A 21,226-nucleotide genomic window follows, 5' to 3' on the forward strand; every position below is an offset into this window, starting at 1 on the left:
ATATAATAATTCTTTACACCATATACACTTTAAAACATACAGAGGTTCACATTCACCCCTCGGATGTTCAAGACAATAACCACATACCAACATTTGTAATATACTGAATACAGAAATGTTCTCACATTTCCAGCATAAATGAGTATAACAATTATTAATAACCTTGTAATTAATAATTAAAAGGCCACTTTTCTCCACATTCCAGCTTATAAAGCGGCCACCATTTTACAATATTTTATCAATGTTTTCCTATTCACATTTCCACCAGCGGATCCTCCAATATCCCTCCAGTGACTCAAAACACATCCTAACGGGCTTTTCTTTAAAATCCCACCACTCTGTTTTCTTCCCATTTTTCCAGCTTACACTCACAGAACACACTTATCACTTACAGAATTACTACTTACAAAATGCAACACACAGGTATCTTTCTACAGCAACACCAAGAGCTCACTATTATTATCAAAAATATAGCCAAAATCACAGTAACAATTATCAAAGTCAAATTCCACATTCCATAAATCCGGTAACCAAAATAAGCAACACTGCAGCAAATAAGCTTGAAACAATGAATATTCCATTAACGCCTATACATATTCATTACCTGAACCCGCCTACCCTCGCTTCGTATGCTAATTAGCTTATCAGTCTTTCACGCTTGTGCAGATTCTTCCAAAAATTGTGGGCCGGGGTCTTTAGAATATAACAATTATTAATAACCTTGTAATTATTAATTAAAAGGCCACTTTTCTCCACATTCCAGCTTACACTCACAGAACACACTTATCACTTACAGAATTACTACTTACAAAATGCAACACACAGGTATCTTTCTACAGCAACACCAAGAGCTCACTATTATTATAAAAAATATAGCCAAAATCACAGTAACAATTAGGGTACTGCTTCTCTAATCCCCTGAATTACTATAGTTCTCAGGTCCTGCATATGAGTTCTATGCGCCGGATCCTGATTATCCCAATTAGGTCTTTGGAGTGGCCATTTAATATCTGCTTGGGGTCCCTGGGTTTCCTCGGTAGTAAATAATTGACAAAGGATAGATTGCATCTTATTCCAAGTATAAAGGTTTGGTCCCAGAAATTGATCTAATCTTTCTGCCACTCCGAGTGGGTCCTCAATTAAGTTTCCCATCTCGGTCCTTTTAAAATCTCGTAGGTCAGCCGAATTTAGAGGCACAGAAATATATCCGATCACAGGTTGAGGTCCCCCCCCATGGGCTTTTCTCTTAGGGGGTATATTTGAGCTGCCCCTTTTTGACTTCCAGTTACGCGTCTAGGAAGAGGGGGAGAGACCCTTGTTCCGACTCTGGTGGGGGAGTGGGCGCTCTGGGGACCTCTGCAGGAGCAGGAGGAGGAATGTAAGGAGGGGGGGTTAGAAGGGTTTCATCTAACTCTCCCTTCTTTTTCTTTTGTTTAGTTTTTTTATTTCATTCAGCGGGTAAAATCTAGCTCCCGGTTTTTTAGCCACACCTCCGCATATTGACTCTCCTCCGGGTTAAGGGTTTTTTTTTATTATTAACCCAGAGGTTTAATTGCTGTCTTACCCAATCTTCTTCTGACCCACAGACTGGCCAAAAGACATTTTTAGAAATCTTCTTCCCTCCCCATATCTTAGTACAATATTCTATCACTTTCTGCTTATCTTTCCCTAGGGTTCCAGGGAAATATCTCCAATTGTCCAAGATATATGCCAGAGGGGTATTCTTAGGTACAGTGGGTACCCTTCCCATGGGAGTCGAAGGCTTGCTGCCCTTCGCCCCCATCTTCTGGAATATCCACAAACATACACTCACTCGCTCCCCTTGTTCCTGGCCCAGTCCCTCGCGGGAGATGGGAGACGCAGTACTTAAGAGTCCACACTCGCTTGGTTCAGTATATCGAACCTCTCATTCGTTATATTCCAGGAAACCCAATCCCGCCCGAACGGCAAACCTTGCGAACAAATTCACAATATACTTACGCGTCCTGCGTCTTCGTCCGGACTCCCGTGCACAGAATTTTTATGGGATTTTACCGGTTTCTCCTTTGCTCATTATTCTAGAATTTAGGTTCGTCGGTAAGGTTGGAGTAAGCTGTTGGTCGCGGGGCCGCGAAATGTCGCGGGGCGCCTCCCCGGAGGACCAAAGCCCACTGTTCCTTATCCGAGTCATGGCACCAGAAATTGTTATAAATTGAGACCACAATGGATCATAATCCAATTAAAATTTTATTAATTATAGCAAGTAGAATATGAGCAAAACAGCGCTGGACGACAGGGGAGTCTGCGCTCCGCCAACTGCCGCCCTGAGCAGTTTAAACAGTCCCTTTTTATACTTTTTACTTTCGTGTTTATGAAGTAGTGGAGGTGTTAACCCCTTACTCATATATCTTTATATGGGGTTGTCTGTCTTGTTTCTGTCTGGCGGTTATCTTCTCTTTTACAAGCAGCATCCTGGACATCTGGCGGTTATCTTATTTTTCACAAGAGGCATCCTGGATATCTGGTGCCTAGTCTTTACATTATGCTTTACATAAATCTTAATAAACAATATCCTAGTCCATAGTTTCTTACAAACCATATAGGTTAAACGTTTTGAGAACACTCACCTTACAGAATGTTCAGAGGGCGAAATGTCCACTCTAGACCCTTCTTCTCTGGCAGGTGACATGGTGGTCTGGTGGTAAGAAAACCTTACATTGAAAACAGGGACCTGTCATTTGGCCATAGTGCCATGAATGTTACCATTAACAGACTTACCGGAGTGGTAAGCTCAGGAAATGGGTTTGGGACTTCATCTGGGCACGCAGTAGCCATTGTTGATCACGCGAATGGTCCGTGTATACCTTTGAACATGCGCATGCGCGATTTTAAAGCCCCACAGAATGTGTTGGAAAAATCTGGAAAGACCGCGCATGCGAAATCCCTATAGTCTAGCCATGATAGTGACACATGTTAAAAAAAAAAAAAAAAAGGGAATGTGTTAAGAAAAAGTTTTATTTTTAAGTTTTGGTTTTGTATGTTATTATTATATGTATTACCCAACTATGCCTAATGTAATTGTGACGTATTACCTTGTGAGTGTTACGATAAATGTTGGGATTGTGGAAAAAGGTTTACTTGCAGTGCCGAGAATGAAAGTAGCATCTAATAAACAATAGGATAAAAAGAAAAAGGGGGGATTGTGAGAAACTATGGACTAGGGTATTGTTTATTAAGATTTATGTTAAGCTCAATAGGATAAAAAGAAAAAGGGGGGATTGTGAGGAACTATGGACTAGGGTATTGTTTATTAAGATTTATGTTAAGCTCAATGTAAAGTTTAGGCAACAAAATATATGAAAACGCTTATGCAAACAGCTACCAGACACTGCTTGTGAAAGATAAGATAACCGCCAGATGTCCAGGAACCGACAGAAACAAGACAGACAACCCCACATAAGGATATATGGGTGAAGGGTCAATACCTCCACTACTTCATGAACACGGGTAAAGATGTATAAAAAGGGACTGTTTGAACTGCTCAGGGCGGCAGTTGGCGGAGCACAGACTCCCCTGCCGTCCAGCGCTGTTTTTGCTCATATTCTACTTGCTATAATTAATAAAATGTTAATTGGATTATGATCCGTTGTGGTCTCAATTTATAACAACGGGGGGCTGCCGGGGTCTCCTGCGCCCAGCCTGCTGTGCTCCACAGGGGGCTGGGCGCTGGGTGCCCCATGGCGGGGCTGGGGGCTGTAATCCCCCGGTGCCTGGCCTGGGGCTGGCTCCTTGTGCTCCCGCTGGTGCCCGGGGGTCTCGAAAGGAGGGCTGGCGTTGCTCCTTGTTGGCGCCAATTAACCACAATTAAACACCAGGCCAGGGCGTTAAAGCCCCGCTTTGTGCCAGGGCACGTGCTGGGGGTGGCCGGGGGCACCGCAGCCGCTCTCAGCCCCTCGTGCGGGGGGTGCAGCGCTGGGGGCACCCCCAGCTCCGGCGGCCCGGCGGGGACTACACATCCCATCGTCCCGCGGGGGGGAGGGGCCGGGCCGGGCCGTGCCGTGCCGGGTGAGCCGCGGCCTTCCGGGGGCGGGTGTCCGGCGTGCTACCGGTGCGGGCTGGGGGGCTGCGGGCTCGGGGGGCTGGGGGTGAGGGGGCTGCGGGTTCGGGGGGCTGCGGGCTCGGCCCTGGGGGGCTGCGGGCTCGGGGTCTGGCGGGCGCTGGCGCGGGGCGCCGGGGTCAGGGGGCAGCGGGCGCCATGGCAACGGGATGCGCAGAGGCGGAGCCGGGGGGCGGTTGAGCGGTAAGTGGGGGGCTCCGCGCCTCCGGGCCGCGCACCCCTCGCCTCCAGCAGCGCTTTGCTTGTCCCAGGTCCCCGCGGGTGCCCCGGACCCAAGGGGGGGTGGGTGGGGGGGTTTCCCTCCCTCTGCCCCTGGCTGCTCCGCAGGCTCTGGGCTAAGCGGGACCCCCCGGGCTGTGCTGGGGTCGGGGGCGGCCGGAACCTTCACCCTCCCTGGTTCCCTGGGGGGGGTGTGATGTCCCCCCCGGGCTGCAGGAGCACGAAGCCGGTTTGGGGAGCGGGGGGGGGGTGTTTTTCAGACTCAAATGGAGCCTTGTTGAGAGGGGCTCGGGGGGTGGGTGCGGCGCGGAGCCAGCCTGGCAGGCTGCAGCCCCCCGAGCCGGAGAGGGACATCTCTGTGGGAGAGGTGCCTCCGGCCATGGTGGCACATCGGGGAACCCTCCTCTCCCTTCAGGCAGGAGGTGGGTGTGGATGTGACCAGTGGTGCCGGGTCCCCCTGCAACGTGGAAGAAGAATCCGTAAACGGACGCTGATGGTGAGCGTGGCCCTGCGGTGCGGGGCTGAGGCGGGGCTGGGAAATCCGGATCTGATGCTCTGGCAGCTCTGCCTGGAGGCAGAAGTGATCCCAAGGGCTGGAGGGTCCTGCCCAGCTGGCAGTCGGGAGGGGCTGTGCTCACCCGTGTCTCTGAAGTTGGAAATACCTTTGTAGTTCTGCATTTCACGTGTCATTTCCCAAACAGCACGGGCAGGAGGAGGGCCTCGCTGCTGTTTATGGGATGCTCTGGAGAAACCTGCCTCTGGCTTTAGTGTGTTTTGAGAAAGTCCAGGACAGACTTGCTTCATTTTCTAATGAGGGAATTTTTCTTTCTCCCCAGGCTACAAAACCCAAGAAAAGTTTAAGAGGTACGTACATATGCTGCAGGCTTTCCTTTTGCTGTCCGTAGGTGCTTCGATCTGCTGGGAATGCCTGGGGCAGGGGGGGGGGGACGACACTCTCAGGTGGCAGTCCTGGCTACTGAAATGTTTCATGATCCTTGTCTGAAAGCTGCAGATGGTTGAGTGCATCATCATGTCGTTCCTGAACCAGAAATTTTCACCTGCCTCTCACATCAAGCGGATTTGTTTATTGAGGTCCCACATTCCTTTCTTGTGGGCTTTCCCAAATTCAGGGGAGAATATAAGCATTTGTTTCAGTTCTTCCCATCACCTTATCCCTGTTTGGAGGGATACTGTTTGGAGGCCTCTTGCAGCCCCTGATACTGAAGCAGTGCTTTTGGGGTTGCCCAGGGACTCGAGATCCTGCGGGGTGAGAGCTCACAGGTTAAGTGCTGCTTGTGGCCAGTGACTAACTGAATACAAAGCAGCTGGTTCATTTGATAAAGATACCCCATTTCTGGCTAAGTGAAGCTAAATTTTTTATCCACAAAATACTGATCAGGTCCTGGCAGTTCTCTCTAGACTGACAAGGAAGGCCTGACGCTGATGATGCTTAAGACCAAAACTTTATTCTAGCAGATTTCCAAAGAGCAAGCCATACTGAAACTGGGAGCTTTCCTTTGCCTGCTTGGTGAGCTCACCTGCCTCAACAGCTTAATTTGTCTCATTTCAGGCTCCATCGATGATGTGCTTGGTGACCTCCTGGGCTATGATGGTAAAACGAACCTTCTTCTCAGCTGAAAGGGCAGCGTCCTTCTATTCTTACTCCCCTCCTGGGAGCAGGAGGTGCTGGTGCAACAGCCATTGATCTGCAAGGGGGCTCCAGCTGTGAGGAGGGGATGGAGCAGGGAGCAGGGCTTCTCGGAGTCAGAGGCCATTGAATAGGCTGGACATCAGCTTTTGGGGAGGCAAAGTGAAGTTCACCTCTGATTAAAAGCCTCTGTGGCCCCGGGGTAGACAGCAGATCCCCCTTTGGAGTGCCTAGGTCAGGAATATGCCCGTGTCCATCATCCTCATCTCTCCCTGTCTTGTTTCCAGATGAAACCTCTGTTAAATCTGCCAAAGCTTCCCAGCCGGCTGTGGGCAGCAGTAGGAGAGCCCAGGACACTGGCTTGCAGGCCAGAAAGAAGTGAGTGCCTTTCAGACACAGCCTCTCCTGTGAGAGATCTCACTTGAAGATCTCTTTGTCCTCCCCAAATCCTTCTGATCTGCCCCATCCTTGGCTTTTCCACCTCCCTCCCTGCCCCAACAGTGATTGCCTGGGAAGGCGAGTTATCTTCTGTGATGCCTTTGGGAACTGGGAGCCCAGAGCCCGAAGCTTTCCAGCAAGAGTTGGGTGTCCCCCAGCCTTGTACATCTTCTGTAAATCTGCTTTGTAACAGTTGCTTAAATAGAGCAGTCCCAGCACTGCCGTCCTTTATCCCAGTGCTATTTTAGCCTCATTTTCTGCGTTGTACGATGCGGCTGGTGTGGCAGCCCTGTGTGGTCTCCTCTGCCTCCCGCTGCCTGGCCTGGCTTGGCTGTCCCTGGACACACTGGCCGAGCTCACGTGTGGTGCTGCTAACCCCCGGGCTTGTGTCATAGGTCCATTTTAGAAGATGATTTCTTCGACAGACTCCCTGCGAAGGACATAAATTCTGCAGAGGTGAGTCCAAGGTTCAGGAAAGAGCCTGGGAGTCCCGAGGGCTGGGGCTGAGCCGGGCCAAGGTTGCGGCGGTATCACCCCAGCCAGGTCAGCAGTGGCGTGCCAGCGATGAGCTGTGATGTCTGGCTGAAGAGGTAACCCCTCTCCAGCATCCCAGTGGGGTGGGGAAGACAGGACAGGGCGGGGGTGGTGGTGGAAGAAGGGCTTCCTGGTGCCTTGGGTGAGATGGAGCAAAGTTGGGGGGCACGTGCTGCTGCAGCCCAGCCTTCCTGCGTGCACTTTGGGTAAAGTGTTGTAGGAAGGACCTTCACCCAGAGCAACGGCCTTGGGTTTTCCTGATGCTTCTCCTAGAGGCAGCAGGATCTCAGCAAAGGAATTGGGGCACAGGGGGTTTCCAGAGAGGAGGACACCAGGAGGAGTTGGGCATGTATTCTTCTATCTCATAAAACGGATATCAAGGGATATGGGGTAAGGGGTGAGGAGTTTCCAAAAATCTCTTCCCCTCTGATGTCTCCCCTCCCTGGCATGCAGGGATCCAGTGTCTCCGACACAGACCCACAAGCTGTGCTGCAGACCCTGAAGGCAAGTCCTTAAATCCCCTCCATCTCCATCCATCCCCTCCATCTCCATCCATCCCCTCCATCTCCATCCATCCCCTCCATCTCCATCCATCCCCTCCATCTCCGCCCCAGCGCGCTGCCATGGCCTCCAGCACCAGCCTCCGAAGGGAGAAGCAGCTCTCACCCTGCTCCCCATCCTTGTCCTCTTGCTTTCCAGGATATGGACGACATGGAAGCTGATCTCCTGGGAATCCCGAAACCCAGTTCTGGGCCAGGGAAGGCAACTGTGAAAGGTCCTGGGAAATGTGACTTCTTGGGAGGAGGAGTAAAAAAAACAGGGAAGCTGGTAGCTCCTGAGGAAGGTAAAAAGGAGATTCTGCTATTCTTTTCACACCCTGATTGTAAACGAGCAGGGATATTTTCCTATCCTTATCTGGGATACGGAGCAAAAAGTGGATTTGTTCCCTAAAATGCTTTTCCTGGTTGCTTTTTGCAGGAGTGTTATTCTGGCCATGTGTTATCCCTTAGGAGATCCCTGGACGTCACTCACACCAGCAGCCGCTGCCACCTCCCACCAAACACCACTCGGCTGTTCCCTGGGGCGGTGCAAAGTGTTTCTGGTGGGGAGCCCCCTGCTCTGGGGGCAAGGAGAGCCAGAGGAGCTGCATTTCAGATCTGCCAGCCCCTAAAGTGCCCTGATCTTCCCCTGGCCCTTTTCTCCTCTGCTTGCAAGGAGACCCCTCCGGAGAGATGTGCACCTGGCAGGGCTGTGGGGGGGTCTGTCCATCACAGCGGGTGCTTTTAGGGGGCTGCCACCCAAAAAGCGACCCTTAGCTAGGGTGGGACCGGGGCATTTCTGCAGTACCTTGTCTCTGAGAGCCGTGGCCTCTCTTTCTAGGAGAGAAAGTGCCTGCGATGGAAAAGAAGGCGCTCTCATCCCCTGCCGCTCCCCGACACAACAAGAAATTTAACTTTGAAGGTGGGATCTCACTTCACGCGGCTGCGGGGGGGCACTGGGGGATCTGCCCGTGCTCTTTGCCTCCTCGGTTAGCTGGAGGCTTGACTGGTTAATAAGATACGGAGTCCTTCACCCCTATGATGCTAGTGCAAATGTAATCCTTCAGAGGTGACCAAAGGGAAAAAAACCTCTGCATTCGAGGCCCTCCCCAGGACAGGACTGGGGGGTGATTCCTGGGGGCATTTGCATTTTTATATGTGCTTTGGTTTTTAATGATTGTAACACTTGGGAGCCCCTGTGTCAGGGGGGATTCTGTCCAGCTTCTGAACAGGGGAGTGGTTTCCTGGCACAGCTGAAATCTGGTTCTCAAAGCCTGTGCTTTAACAAAGATCAGGATCTGTTAAAATCTGTTAAAAAAAAAAAAAAAAAAAAACAAAAACCCTAATGGGCTTTAGGTGATTTAGGTGGCCTTTCTCCCCTTTTTCTTTGCCTAAGCTGTGTTCAGGCATTAAAGCACCCAAATTTTTGAGTTATTTTCTTCCGGGAGGATGAAAACGTGGAAAAACTGAACGGAAATCTAAGTCTTTGAGTGTTTGAAGTTCACGGAGACTCAAGGGTATCCCAGGTCCCTGCAGGACCCGCGCTCATGGCTTTGGGCAGATACACTCTGCTGTCCCCACGTGCACGTTGGGGGAACAGTGGCTGGCGTAGTGCAGAGCTCTTCTTCTAAATAACGTTGCGTTTGTTTGTTTGTTTTGTTATTCTCTTTTCCTGTACCTGCTGGGTAATTCCCAGATTTAGATGATCCTTTGGCAGGACTTTTGTCTGATGAGGAGCAGGATGCTCCCAAGAAACCAGCTCCAACAGGTGCTAAAAGCAGCTCTGAGGAAAAACCAGAACAGAGCAAAGAGAAAGGTAAGTGGGGTTTCTCAGTGCATCCTCTTTGTATTACATAAATCAGCAGCATGGATTAGTCTGTGTGAGATCCAAAATGATTACATTGAAAGCCACCTAGTCCTACCTCTTATTAGCCAGTAACGTAATTTATAGAGCAGCTTGGTAACAGGGTTAATTGTGCCACAGCTCACCAAGTGCTTGATACTTGCAGTGCGCCGCAGATTATGGAGCTGAGCTTTCCTTTCCAGGAATGGAGGCTCTGATCTTACCTTTGACCTCATCCAGCCCGTTCTGCACGCATTGCCAAATGAGAACAAATTTTCTGGGTCAGGATTTGCGTGTCTGAGAGCAGCACCAGTCCGTGCCACACCACAACTGGGGCACCTCTGGGTGGGATCCAGCTGTGGCTGTGTTACAGGCACTTGTCCCTCTTGTTCCTGCAGCAGGGATGCTAATGGGTCTGAGGGTCCCCTAAAATCACCTTTCACCCTGATAAATCTACTCTGGATGCAAGTAGCAGCTGGTGGGTTAGGGCAAGGTCTAAGGTGTGTTGGTAGAGAGGGACTTTAGGCAAAAGGGGACAGGAATTATCTGACTGGAAACTTTCAAAGCTAAAGAAGCTCCTGGCGTTATCCAGAGCTGGAAACCCCAGTGTCAGTGGCACCCAGCAGTGTCCCAGCAGTGGATGCATGGCTGCAGACCAGGCAGTAGTGCATTGCCGCTGTGTTACTTGCTGTGAGATCTGTTCGCTGATCTTAAAAATTACTTTTTAAATGGTCCTGAGAGATAAGAGCAGGCAGGGATGCTTTGATCTCCTGTTTAAAAAAAAAAAAAGCCCTGATCAAACCTTTACCATGTGTGATCCCATCCACAGAGCCACCTCCACCCCAGATGCCCCTGCACACCGTGGCCCCGGTCCAGAGGAGGGCTGAGCTCACTTTTGAAGATACTGATGACGACCTGATGCATGCGCTGGGACTTGGCAGTGGCTCAAAAGGAGCTGAGAAGCAGGGAAAGAAGGCAGAAAAGTAAGGGCAATGAAGAGGCAGTGAGAGTAAAGCAGGGGATGGCTTGTGCGTTGGGATGGTGCCAGCATGCTGTGGGGGGGGGATGCTGGAGCTTCTGCCTGTGGGTCCCAGAAAGGGGCAAGAGCAGCCTCGTTTCACAGAGAAGAGCCAGAGCACCCTGGCAAGGCTGTGTGACAAGAAACAGCCCTGCCTCCCAGGGAAACCTATCTGCCACTGTGTCACCAACAGAGAGGTGCTCCGGCCAGCCCGCTCCAAGCTGGATGAGTTGCTGGGACGAAATTCCGTGGCCAAAATCCTGGAACAGCCAGGCACAGGAGAGCGCAGAGAGTTCAAACTGGATAAGAAGTACCAAAAGCAGCCAGGTGAGCGTGGCCAGGGATGCTGGGAAGGTCTGCAGAGGTGATGGCGTTGGCTTGGGAGGGCGAGATTGATTTCTAATGTCCTTGAAGGGGAAATACCCTTTCTGTAGTGGTCAGCAGGGTGGCTAATGGGCTCCCAGTCAGCTCTGGGGCAAAGGTGACTGATGCAAAAGTGTTGTACCCTGCCTTCGAGGCAGCCTGGGGGCATTTGCACAGCAGCTGTAACTCAGTTGCCTTTGGACATGGACTGATTCTCAGCAAAGCAACTTTTCCCAGCCACGTGGAGGAGACACGTTGCTTGCAGGTTTCCAGGGAAGATGTTTCCAGCTGTGTCTTCCCAGAGGCAGCAATCACAGTGGGAATTGCAGGGGAGGAGGAGGAGGGCTGGTGTCTTTGCAAACAGCCGCTCCTCTAGGCGCTGACTCAAAGCTGCTTGTCTGAACAGAGAAGGAAGACGGCTGGGACAAGGAGGATTTTGTCTTTGGAGCGTACCAGCCGACGGTGGCCTCCATGCCCAAGGGCCAGCCGGCGAGGAGGCAGCCTGTGAGGTATTGTGCTCTGCGTGTGGAGCTCCAGCCAGCAGCCACGCTGCCCCCGCGGCAGAGCGGGCAGGGTCCCCGGGCAGGGTCCCCGGGCAGGGTCCCCGGGGTCCTCTCACAGGCACGTATGTGACTGCTTCTCCTTGCAGCAGGTTTCCAGCCGAGAACAGCAGCGAACCAAAACCAGAACCCCGCTCCAAATGTCCTCCTTCAGCCAGGCACAGCCCTGTGCGGAGCAGCCGGACTCGAGGTGACTGGCTGGGCTTGAAAGATGAGGATTTTATGGATGCGAAGCCAACATCTGCAGCAAAAGCCAATCCTGCAGTGAGCTACCCCAGCCCTGGCACAGCCCAGCAGCCCGGCCCCACCAGCCAGCTCCCGGCTGCAGAGGCAGCGCTGGCTAAACCTGACCCGCTGGAGGAAGACAACTGGCTGAGCGCTGCCTTGTCTCGCAAGAAAGCCCAAGCACAGGCGAAGGCTCAGGAGCAAAGTGCCAAGCCCTTGGAGTCCCCAGAAGGAGGGCTGGATCCCCACGCTCCTGTCAGGTAAAAGCACAGCTGGTGGCCACAGGGCTCCCATCATGCAGCTGCTCCAACAGGACGTCTCAGAAATCCTCTGCTCGGATTTAAGAAATCCATTTTAAGTGCTCTCTTGCCTCGGGTTGGGTTAATAACGCAGAGGTTTCTCCCACTGGTGCAGCCTGCAGGGCCATCGCACCTCTGGGCTCTCCTTCTAGTCATGGCTGAGATTGCACGTGCTGCCCCAGGTCCTGTGGGATTGTCCTGGATCAGCATACCCCCACGAGCTCCACGCATGCTCCTCATTCCTGCCTTCTTTCCCCTTCGTTCCTCCTAGTTCCAGGAAAACCACCTCCTCCAGCTGAGTTGGCACAGACAGGTTCAGGCTTGTGCCATTGGGATGGGACTCAGAAGTGAATTGCAGAGAAGCAGCCGCGTGTGTCATGGGCAGGGGCATGTTGCCCAGGGGAAGGGGGTGGATGCAGCAAGGAGGAACTGGTGTTCCTCCAGAGATGGAGGTTCTGAGGTGTCTTTGCTCCCTCTGAAGCCAACAGGTTGAATCCTGCCGCAGCTGAGTGGGATAGGTTTTCACCTGCAAGGCAGGAACTGGTGTTGAGGGAAAGGATCTTGTCTTTCCTTGCCTCCTGGGCTCTCCCCCATGGGATGTTTTTTGCTTGCAGCCAGCCAGCCAGCCCCACAGGAGCACCGCAGCAGGCAGCTGTCCCGCAGGACCAGGCAGCGAGTGCAGATGGCTCCAGGTGAGGCCTCCTTCACCTTTCAGACACCTCCACAAGGGAGAATTCCTGTGGGAAGCGGCTGCATGTGTAGGTGGGGGAGCGGGGAGGGCTGGTAGCCAGCCGTGACCACTTTGGTCTGGGACCTGTGTAACCGGGAAGGAAGGCAGCGCTGAAGGATCGTCGGGCCCTTGCCTGTTCGATCGCAGTGCGACAGCCAAGCTTTAAACTTGCAAAAATGCCAAGCGGGATAATGTCTGCGTGCCTCTCCCTGCGCTGTGACACTGCTGTGCGTCACTTGTGTCTCTGTGCCCACGCAGGCAGCCGGTCCCCTGGCTCAGCACCACGAAACAAGCCTCGGTTCAACCATTGGATCCTGCGAAGGGGCATCCCTCCAGAAATGCCGGTGCCTTGGGTGCGTTTCCTGTGGTTGTACGGTTCGGGCAGCAGAGATTTGTACAGTTTGGTATGCGGAGAAGGGTCTCCCTGCCCTGAAAAAAACCCAAAACCAACCCCCCAAAAAAAGGCAGGAACCACAGCACTTCCCTTGGCCACATGAATGCTGCCCAGGCTTTGACCAGCCATTGTCGGAGCAGGTTGCTGAGCTGCAGGATCCCACCATCCCCATGTCTGCTGGTGTGCTGGGGCACACTGAGCTCCGCAGTGCTGCCTTTGGGGTTTCGGAAGGCTGTGAGGGACTCGCTTTGCCGGAGCAATGGGTGTGCATAAGTTCACGCTGCCCCATCTGTCTTCCCTTTGCTGCCCCCACACTTGTCCCACCAGTGCTATGTGCTGGAAAGACCCCCTTCTGCTCTGGGCTGTGGCTGTGCGCCGGTTCAGAGGCCGCTGAAAGTGGCTTAGGGGACCCAGTCTCCTCCCTAGGTGATGGAGATGGAGGAGGAGCTGTGCTTTGTCCCTTGATTTACTCTGCAGAGCAGAGTCCCACCGTTGTGTGTGGAGTGGGGATGCAGACACGGACAAGCCTGTCTGACCCTCTGCCCTCATTGCCAGCTCCCAGAGCGGAGCGCGACCCTCATCGCTGTGCCCAGGAGACCCAGGCCCTCATCCTGCTGGGAGGGGATGGTTCCCATTGCTATATTCAAATCATGGACTTGTCCAATTTTCAGCCTCTACAGGCTCATTCCCAGGAAAGCAGGAGGCACCAGGCCCTGCCCCGCTCACTCAGGTAGGTGTGCTGGGTCCGTGCCCCGAGCGGTGCAGGATCAGGGCAGCGATCGCAAGCCCTCCGCTGCCGACTCGCCGCCATCCCGCTCTGTCCGTGCTCCCTCGGCCTGAGGAAGGATGTGCCCCACTTTGCATCTCTGGGAAGCCGTGTCCATGGAGGCAAAGAGTTTGGAGCTCCCCGAGGTGCCACAAGTTGCGTTTATCAGGCCAAAGCATGGGTGCTATGGATGCTTTGTAAATCATGTGTGTTTATAGCCCTGCATGGCCTGAGCAGCATTTACACAGTTCCCCAGGCATATATACATATTATATTAACTAGACAACAGAGGCTCCAGGTGATAAAGGACTTTTTCTTCAGTTGATTTTCCCCAGTATAGTGTTGAAGATGCTCTGAGATTATTTCTAGACAACTGAAGGAGAATTGAAGCCTTTCACAGAGAAGGCAGCTCTTGCTTGGTCTTTGAAGCCTCTCCTTCTCATCCAGCTGGGCTCCTCGCCCTGCCCTGGTGGTGGGACACATGTTGTCTCCCAGAGGGCTTGTGGTCTCAGCCTTGATTCTGCCCCCAGAGAAGGAAGAGCGCAGCATGCTTGTGTCTGGGGTGGGGGCTGCCGAGTGTCACCTGGGGAGAAGGGACCCACGCCAGCACGGGGATTGGGCTGGGGAGGGGGTGGGGGTGGTACTGCAGTAGGCTGGAGATGGATCGCCGTTTCCAGGCTAGGAGGAGATGTTCTCCCCAGGGCTTTACCTCCCTGAGAGCATCCCTGTGTCTCCGCAGGTTCCTGCACCCAGGGCACATGTCCAGGCTGCCCCGCAGCTGCAGGTAAGGCAGGTGCCTTCTTTTGGAGGCTGATGGCCGCACCACAAAGCCACTGATCCTGAAGGGCCTCGATCTTCTCTCTCCATCCTTGTAGGCAGAGTTCTCAGCCCCGGGCTTGCAGCATGAGACGAGGCAGGGGGCTCCCGCAGCCCAGCTCCATGAGGATGCATCAGGCTGCCAGGCAGCGCTGCTGAGCGCCCAGGCCCGTGTGGCAGAGCTGGAGAGCCAGGTGAGCCCCATTGCCTGCTGAATGGGGGACCACGGGTGACCCAGAGGGAGGAGAAGGAGCCATATCCTGTCCCAATAGCATCAGGGTGACAGGGGAGAGAGGTGAAACCTCCCTGTCCAGAGACGCCTATGGCCACCAAGTGCTGCTGTGGGAGTTCTGTCCCCAGGGCAGCACAAGGACTTTCTCTCCGGGTGCCTGGCAGGTCCGAATGCTGGAGCTGGAGCAGACACAGCACAAACTGTTGCTGGAAAATCTCCAGCAGCGGCACCAGGAGGAACTGAATCTCCTTGAGAGCACCCACAGGTACCAGCCTCTCACCTGTGCTTCCCTCCTCGCCTACAGCTCTGTCTCTCCTGGGGTGGGAGTGCTGGGATGCTTCCCAAATCCGCCCCTGGGGCAGGTGGGCGCAGAGCCATGTCGATGTGGACGTGGTGGGGGCAGAGAGCAGCCCCACAGGTGAGCCAACATGGGAGTCCACTCTCACCACCACTGTCCCCTGGGTGACAAGGAGGAGGGGCTGGTCCCATTGCCAGCGCACCCCCAACCAGGCAGCACAGTGGGCAGTAGCAGGAGGGTTCAAGGCTCAGGTCTGCGTGTTTCGCCATGCACACAGCAACACTGATCTGCTCGCAAACCCCTGTGTGCGCTCTGCGGGGGGGGGGGGGGGAGTGCTGGGTATTGCTGTGGAAGCAACACTTCTTCCTGGCTGTGACCTCTCGGGGCAGGAACCAGGTGAAGGTGGTGGAGGACACCTACGGGCAGCGGGAGGAGAGGCTGCGGCTGGAGAAGGAGCAGCTGATGGCTCAGCTCCTGCTGCAGAGCCAGGATGCGGAGCGGGCACGGGCAGAGCTGCTGGCGCAGCACCAGCAGCGCCTGGCCACGCTGGAGCAGCAGAACAAGCTGGAGATGGAGCGTCTGCAAGAGCTGCAGAGGTGAGAGTGGCACGAGTGGCACACACGTGTGGCTGGTACCCACAGTCTCAGCGAAGGAACCAGGGAGTGGTTTGGGGACATGGTGAAAGGAGAAACCAGACTCCAGAAGCACTGGGTTGTGGGCAGCTTGGTGCCTTTTGGAACGGGGATTTGCTTTGTAGGTGGACACAGGGAGATCTGACTGGAGACGTGGTTTCAGAGTGAATGCATTGTATTTTGAAAGATGCTGAACCCAATGTTTTATCTTCCCCCAAATCTCTTTTATTCAGGTCAGTGAGTTCAGTGAGTCACTGATGTCCACATAGTTTGGGTCAATGACAAATCAGTTTTTGGTAGAGGAGCTCATAACCCCAAAATTGGGCCCATCCCAAATGTGGATGCCTGTCGGTGGAATGCCCCAGGACAGACCCCCATGCCAGCTCAGCTCCTGGCACCTGATTCTCAGCCCCACAACCAAGCCTCTCCCACAATGCCTATCATGGGGAGCACTGGTTTGTGCCAGCCTGTGGCAGGCTCCTTCCCCGTGTCCCGCAGGGTGTCTGTCCAGGAGATGCGCAAAGACCACGAAGAGCAGCTCCAGCGGCTGAAGCGGCTGAAAGACCAGGAGATCGATGCAGTGACCAGCGCCACATCGTACACCAGGTACTGACAGTTGTGTTCCCACATTGGTCCCTGGCCACAGCATTCCCTGTCCTACACGAACCAGGCTTGGACCATGGCAACAGGGGCCATCCCCTCTCCCACCCACTGCCTGCGGGGATGCTGAGCTGTGTAATACCCGTCAGTGCCCCCCGGAAGCAGGAGCTGCATCTTCCTACTGCTCTGCTGTGACCCAGAGAGGTTCAGGGCAGGGCTGCCCGGCCTTTGGGCCACCAAATATCCCCCTCTCCATTGCGGTGAGATGAAGTGTGTCCCACAGGGGTGACCCTCCCCTCACTTCTCTCTGCAGGTCTCTGAATGGCATCATCGAGCGGATGGAGAAGTTCTCCAGCAACTTGCATGACCTCTCGCGAAAGGTGGAGGCCACACACCACACCACCTCCCAGGAGCTGGCCATGGGGGTACGGCAGCGGGACGAGCAGCTCAAGGGTATGTCTGCTGTTCCTCTGTGCCGGAACGGCTGCGGGGTCTCCACCGGAGCTGGGGGTACCCAGAAAACAAGGAGAAGTTGCTCTGAGTCAGCCAGAGGCTGGGAGCTGAGGCTGGCAAAGCCTTGCCTGCCTTGGTCACTGGACATCTCGGGGTCTTCCCTTTACAAAGCAGTGTCCTGGGGATGTGCCAGGGGTGATGAGCACAAACACACAGTTTTTCTGTGAACATGGTGTGGATAGAAGGGAAGAACTTCCCGCCTCATGCTGCTCGTGCCTCTCCCCAAGTGCTCCAGGACAGGCTATCGCAGCAGCAGAGGGACATGGAGGAGGAGCGGAGCCGACTCCAGGAGGTGATCGCTAAAATGGAGGCCAGGCTGAGTGAGCAGACTCGGCTGCTGGAGCAGGTGAGCCCACACTGTGTCCTCTGCCCGGGTCGGCCCTCCTGTCTGGGTATGGGGTATGTGTCTCACCAACTGGAGGTTCCTGGCCTGGAGGTTGTGAATAGCATCTGTCACCTCTGTGTCTGAACGCAGGAGCGATGGAGGGCAACGGCAGAGCAATCCAAAGTGGAATTACTGCAGCACTCACTGGAGGAGCAGCGGCGAGTCATGACCCAGCAGCTGTCCATGGAGCGAGCAGAGCTGGAGAGGGCGAAGGTGAGGTGGGGCAGACATCTCCAGGGCTGCACTGCATTGTGTGGTGGAGGCAAGAGCTGGGTGCTGGGCTGCAGCATCCTTCTGCAGCTCTCTGCCTCCTCAGCCTCACACAGGGGGAATCGCAGTCAGGCCAGCCCTCTGGCTCACGGATGCAGGAGGCCGCGGTGTGTGCGCATGGCACGTGCTGGTTCTTGAGGAACACGGGACCAGAGCTCACGGTGACAGGGTTCACACCAGGCACCGTGGGCTTGAACCAGCCCCTAGATGTTGCACGGCAGAGATGGGTTAAAGGAGAAAAATCCTGTGGCGAATGGGACTTAGTGCTTCTTCTCTCCCTCTCTGGCAACGCTCCCCAGAGTGCTCTGCTGGAAGAGCAGAAGTCCGTGATGCAGAAGTGCTCGCAGGAGCAACGGAAGCTGGCAGCCGAGTGGGCTGAATTTCACACCCAGCAGCAGCTGAGGAAGGAGCAGATGGAGCGCAACATGGACCGAGCCCTGAAGATGGACTCACAGAGAGAGGGCACCATCATGAGCCTGGCCAAGGTACCACAGTAGAGCCCCTCTCCATGGCCTCCAGCACCACCTGGCAGCTCACGGATGGGTCCTGCCCACCGGGGAGATGTTCAGCCCTGCCTTCAGGTGTTTAAAACAAGTTTTAAGAGACATCACTGCGGTGGTGAGAATCGGGCTGTTCCAGGAGCAGCCTCCACCAGCCTGTTTTAGATGTTGACTGAAGCATCAGTCACCTCTGTCTCTCCCCTTTGCCTGTGAGGAGTTTGGGCAGCCAGACCAGGCACAGCCGCCTCCATTGTAAGTCTGGTGAGAGGAAACCCCCATGGTGGGTTAAACAGAACCTCCCCATGCCATGGGGACATGTTTGGAGCCAGTTCTCCCCCCTGGAGCTGTCCAGAGGAGATGTGTGGCACAGACTGTGGCAGGGCTGCATTTCTGAGGGCTACCAGGGTGGAAAATAACCATTCAGGCTGGGTGTTTCCACTGCTGACAAACTGCCAAGCCTTGAGCATGTTTTAGAGTGTGTAGCATGGGTGAGGGGCTCCGTCCTTTCTGGGGAAGGAGTGTGTGTGTGTGTGTGTGCCTGTACAATCCCAGCTCTGCCAACCCTGGTGCCCAAGGGTGGGTGGATGAGAGCATTGGTTGGGTACCTGGTGGTGTTGCTCTGCACCCCAAACTGGCAAACACAAGAAGGAAAACAGGGGCAGATCTCTCCCATCACTTGGGGGGACATGAGATAGTGTCCAGGATAGGGCAGGTAGTGCATTGATTTTCCCCATGCCCATCCTAGGAGCAGGCAGAGCTGAAGATCTGGAGCCATGAGCTGAAAACCAGGGAGGAGCAGCTGGTGAGGGACAGGGAGCTGCTGGACAAGTCCTGGCAGGAGCTGAGGCTGGAGAAGGAGAAGGTGGGCAGGGCCACACTGCGCATCCAGCAGCAGGAGGAGCAGATTAAAAGCACGACCAAGGTAAGTGAAGCATCTGCGCTGCAATTCACAGCTGGGGTTTCACATCCCTCCTTGAGTGCTGAATCCCAGCGCTGTCCTGGGAGGGGAACAGGGGGTGCACAAAGGAGCCCTGCCCCAGGGCAGCGAGGGTCCCTGTCCCCAGCCTCCTCAGCTGCTCTGCCTTGCAGCTCTCATCCCAGAAGTACAAGGAAGGGGAGCAAGCCCTGCAAGAGGCGTGCAGGATAGAGTCCGAGCACCAGAGGAGGCTGCAGGTCATGGAGCAGCAGCTGGAGCAGCTGAAGCAGCAGGAACAGCGTCTTCACGAGGCAAAGACTCCCTTGCCTTTCCTTCTTGGCCTGGGGCCGCTGTGCCAAGGGCCTGAACCTTTGCCAACAGTTTCTCTCTCTTTCTCCCGGGGATGGGGCAGGAGCGGCTGAGCATGGCTCGCCAGAGGAGACAGCTCGAACAGATACGTGAGGAACTGCCCACCAACTCTGCGATGCTGCTGAACACAAACCAGGGCCTCAGTGCCCCTAGGAGAGGCCTCTCCAGCACACCGTGTAAGGCTTCCTGCACGCTGCTGGGGGAGGGGGGGGACAGGACATGCTGGGGGCCAGTTGCACTTGTATTCCACTTCTCAGGAGGCTTGGGATGTTCCTGGGGGCTCATCACACACTCAGATGTGAGTTGGCCTCCTCACATCCTCTGAAGGAGCTCAGCAGAGACCTCTGAGCCAGGGCAGTGCCAGGAGGGGGCAGAGGGGGCAGGAAGGGAGAGGCAGGTGGATTAAAGGCCGTTTGCAGTGGGAGGTTGGGGAGGACCCTGCTGCAGGGACATGCAGGCAGCAAAAAAAGGGACACTTGTCCGTCTGCTGTTCCTCTAACGGCAGCGGTACCACACGGTTGGGCTCTTGTTCCAGGTTTTCCACTTCCCACCAGCGCGCTCCCTTGGCATAGCCCAGGCGGTAGCAGGGACACTGGGGCTGGCCCCACCGAGCTCTACGCCACATTGTTGCTGCTGAAGCACAGGGCCCAGCAGGTGAGGTGGTGGGAAACCAGGGCTGGAAAGGGCTTCAGACCAGCTGGGTGGGAGCAGGGCTGGGTGAAGCCTGGGTTGAGCCTGACGGCCACAGGGTGGGTGTGAGATCGTTGCTGGGCTGGGTGGGCTCGCAGAAGCCGTGGGCACCTAGAAGAGTGATACCAGCAGCAAGGGTTGGTGCGTCCTCACGGCTTGTTTCAGGCTGGTTGATAACATCCTTGGCTTGATGGCGTTGCCCCATCCCTGGGTGGCAGAAGCCAGCTCTGCTGGGCTCTGGCTTCATGATGTCCCCATCCTCAGCCCCCTCCTTCCCTGCTGGGTCCTTCCCCAGGCAGGGATGCTCTTTGAGCCTTCCTCTGTGGGCCTCACTCGGTGTGAGGTTATGGGCTCTGTGGGGAGCCCATACACCCCGGGGGCTACCACAGATGGGTACCTGCCCGCTGCTCGCCGCACGGAGGAGGGTTTGGGATACTCCCATCACTCGTGAGCAGCACCCTGGCCTGTGACCCCATTTCTGTGGCACTCTGATATCCGTGCCATCTATCCCTCTCTTAGGACCATGATTTCTTAGAGAAGGAGCAGTTCTTCCTGGACACCCTGAAGAAAGCAACCTACAACACTTCATCTCTGTCAGGCTGAGGAGGTGGCATCCCCACGCACCCCAAGGGATGGCTGTGCCTGTCCCCGCAGGAGGCTGCTGTGGAGGAAAATAAACAATAAATAATCCCAGTTCTCTGCTGAGGAAGTGTCCTCTTTAAAAGCAACCTCGGAGTGTTCAGAGCGTGAAATCCATCCCTGGGCTGGGAAGTCTGGCCTCCATCCCTCAGGGCCAGTGTCCCTGGCCACCTGGCAGGCACTGCTGGGAGGCAGTGGCCACCGTGGGTGTGAGAAACTATGGACTAGGGTATTGTTTATTAAGATTTATGTTAAGCTCAATGTAAAGTTTAGGCAACAAAATATATGAAAACGCTTATGCAAACAGCTACCAGACACTGCTTGTGAAAGATAAGATAACCGCCAGATGTCCAGGATGCCTCTTGTGAAAGATAAGATAACCGCCAGATGTCCAGAAACAAGACAGACAACCCCACATAAGGATATATGAGTGAAGGGTCAATACCTCCACTACTTCATGAACACGGGTAAAGATGTATAAAAAGGGACTGTTTGAACTGCTCAGGGCGGCAGTTGGCGGAGCGCAGACTCCCCTGCCGTCCAGCGCTGTCTTTGCTCATATTCTACTTGCTATAATTAATAAAATTTTAATTGGATTATGATCCGTTGTGGTCTCAATTTATAACAATTTCTGGTGCCGTGACTCGGATAAGGAACAGTGGGCTTTGGTCCTCCGGGGAGGCGCCCCGCGACA

The 21,226-nt window shown here is 54.5% G+C and overlaps 1 protein-coding gene across 1 annotated transcript; it reads left to right on the forward strand.

Moving 5' to 3' along the window:
- Positions 1–4,730: 4,730 nt before the first annotated feature.
- On the forward strand, positions 4,731–20,598 carry LOC308057561 (fas-binding factor 1 homolog). Its single transcript, XM_080411640.1, has 30 exons — positions 4,731–4,811; positions 5,152–5,179; positions 5,886–5,927; positions 6,251–6,341; positions 6,797–6,857; positions 7,389–7,439; positions 7,635–7,779; positions 8,316–8,396; positions 9,171–9,290; positions 10,147–10,300; positions 10,529–10,662; positions 11,105–11,207; positions 11,348–11,743; positions 12,397–12,474; positions 12,771–12,916; positions 13,449–13,636; positions 14,412–14,456; positions 14,548–14,682; positions 14,885–14,985; positions 15,408–15,614; positions 16,149–16,256; positions 16,564–16,703; positions 16,991–17,109; positions 17,239–17,361; positions 17,718–17,903; positions 18,664–18,840; positions 19,008–19,145; positions 19,247–19,379; positions 19,739–19,857; positions 20,413–20,598. Exons 1-30 carry the CDS (start codon positions 4,809–4,811, stop codon positions 20,494–20,496), a joined length of 3,636 nt encoding a protein of 1,211 aa, XP_080267766.1. The 5' UTR covers positions 4,731–4,808; the 3' UTR covers positions 20,497–20,598.
- The last annotated feature ends 628 nt before the right edge of the window (positions 20,599–21,226 follow it).

Source organism: Falco punctatus (genome assembly GCF_963210335.1).
Source record: "Falco punctatus genome assembly, contig: scaffold_22, whole genome shotgun sequence".
Taxonomy (NCBI): Eukaryota; Metazoa; Chordata; class Aves; order Falconiformes; family Falconidae; genus Falco; species Falco punctatus.

What these genes read in the sequence shown, in the direction of transcription:
- LOC308057561 (XM_080411640.1), top strand. An exon ending in CAGAGCTGGAGAGGGCGAAG is followed by an intron (nt 17,362 to 17,717) that starts GTGAGGTGGGGC and finishes AACGCTCCCCAG; the next exon opens with AGTGCTCTGCTGGAAGAGCA. An exon ending in AGATTAAAAGCACGACCAAG is followed by an intron (nt 18,841 to 19,007) that starts GTAAGTGAAGCA and finishes TCTGCCTTGCAG; the next exon opens with CTCTCATCCCAGAAGTACAA.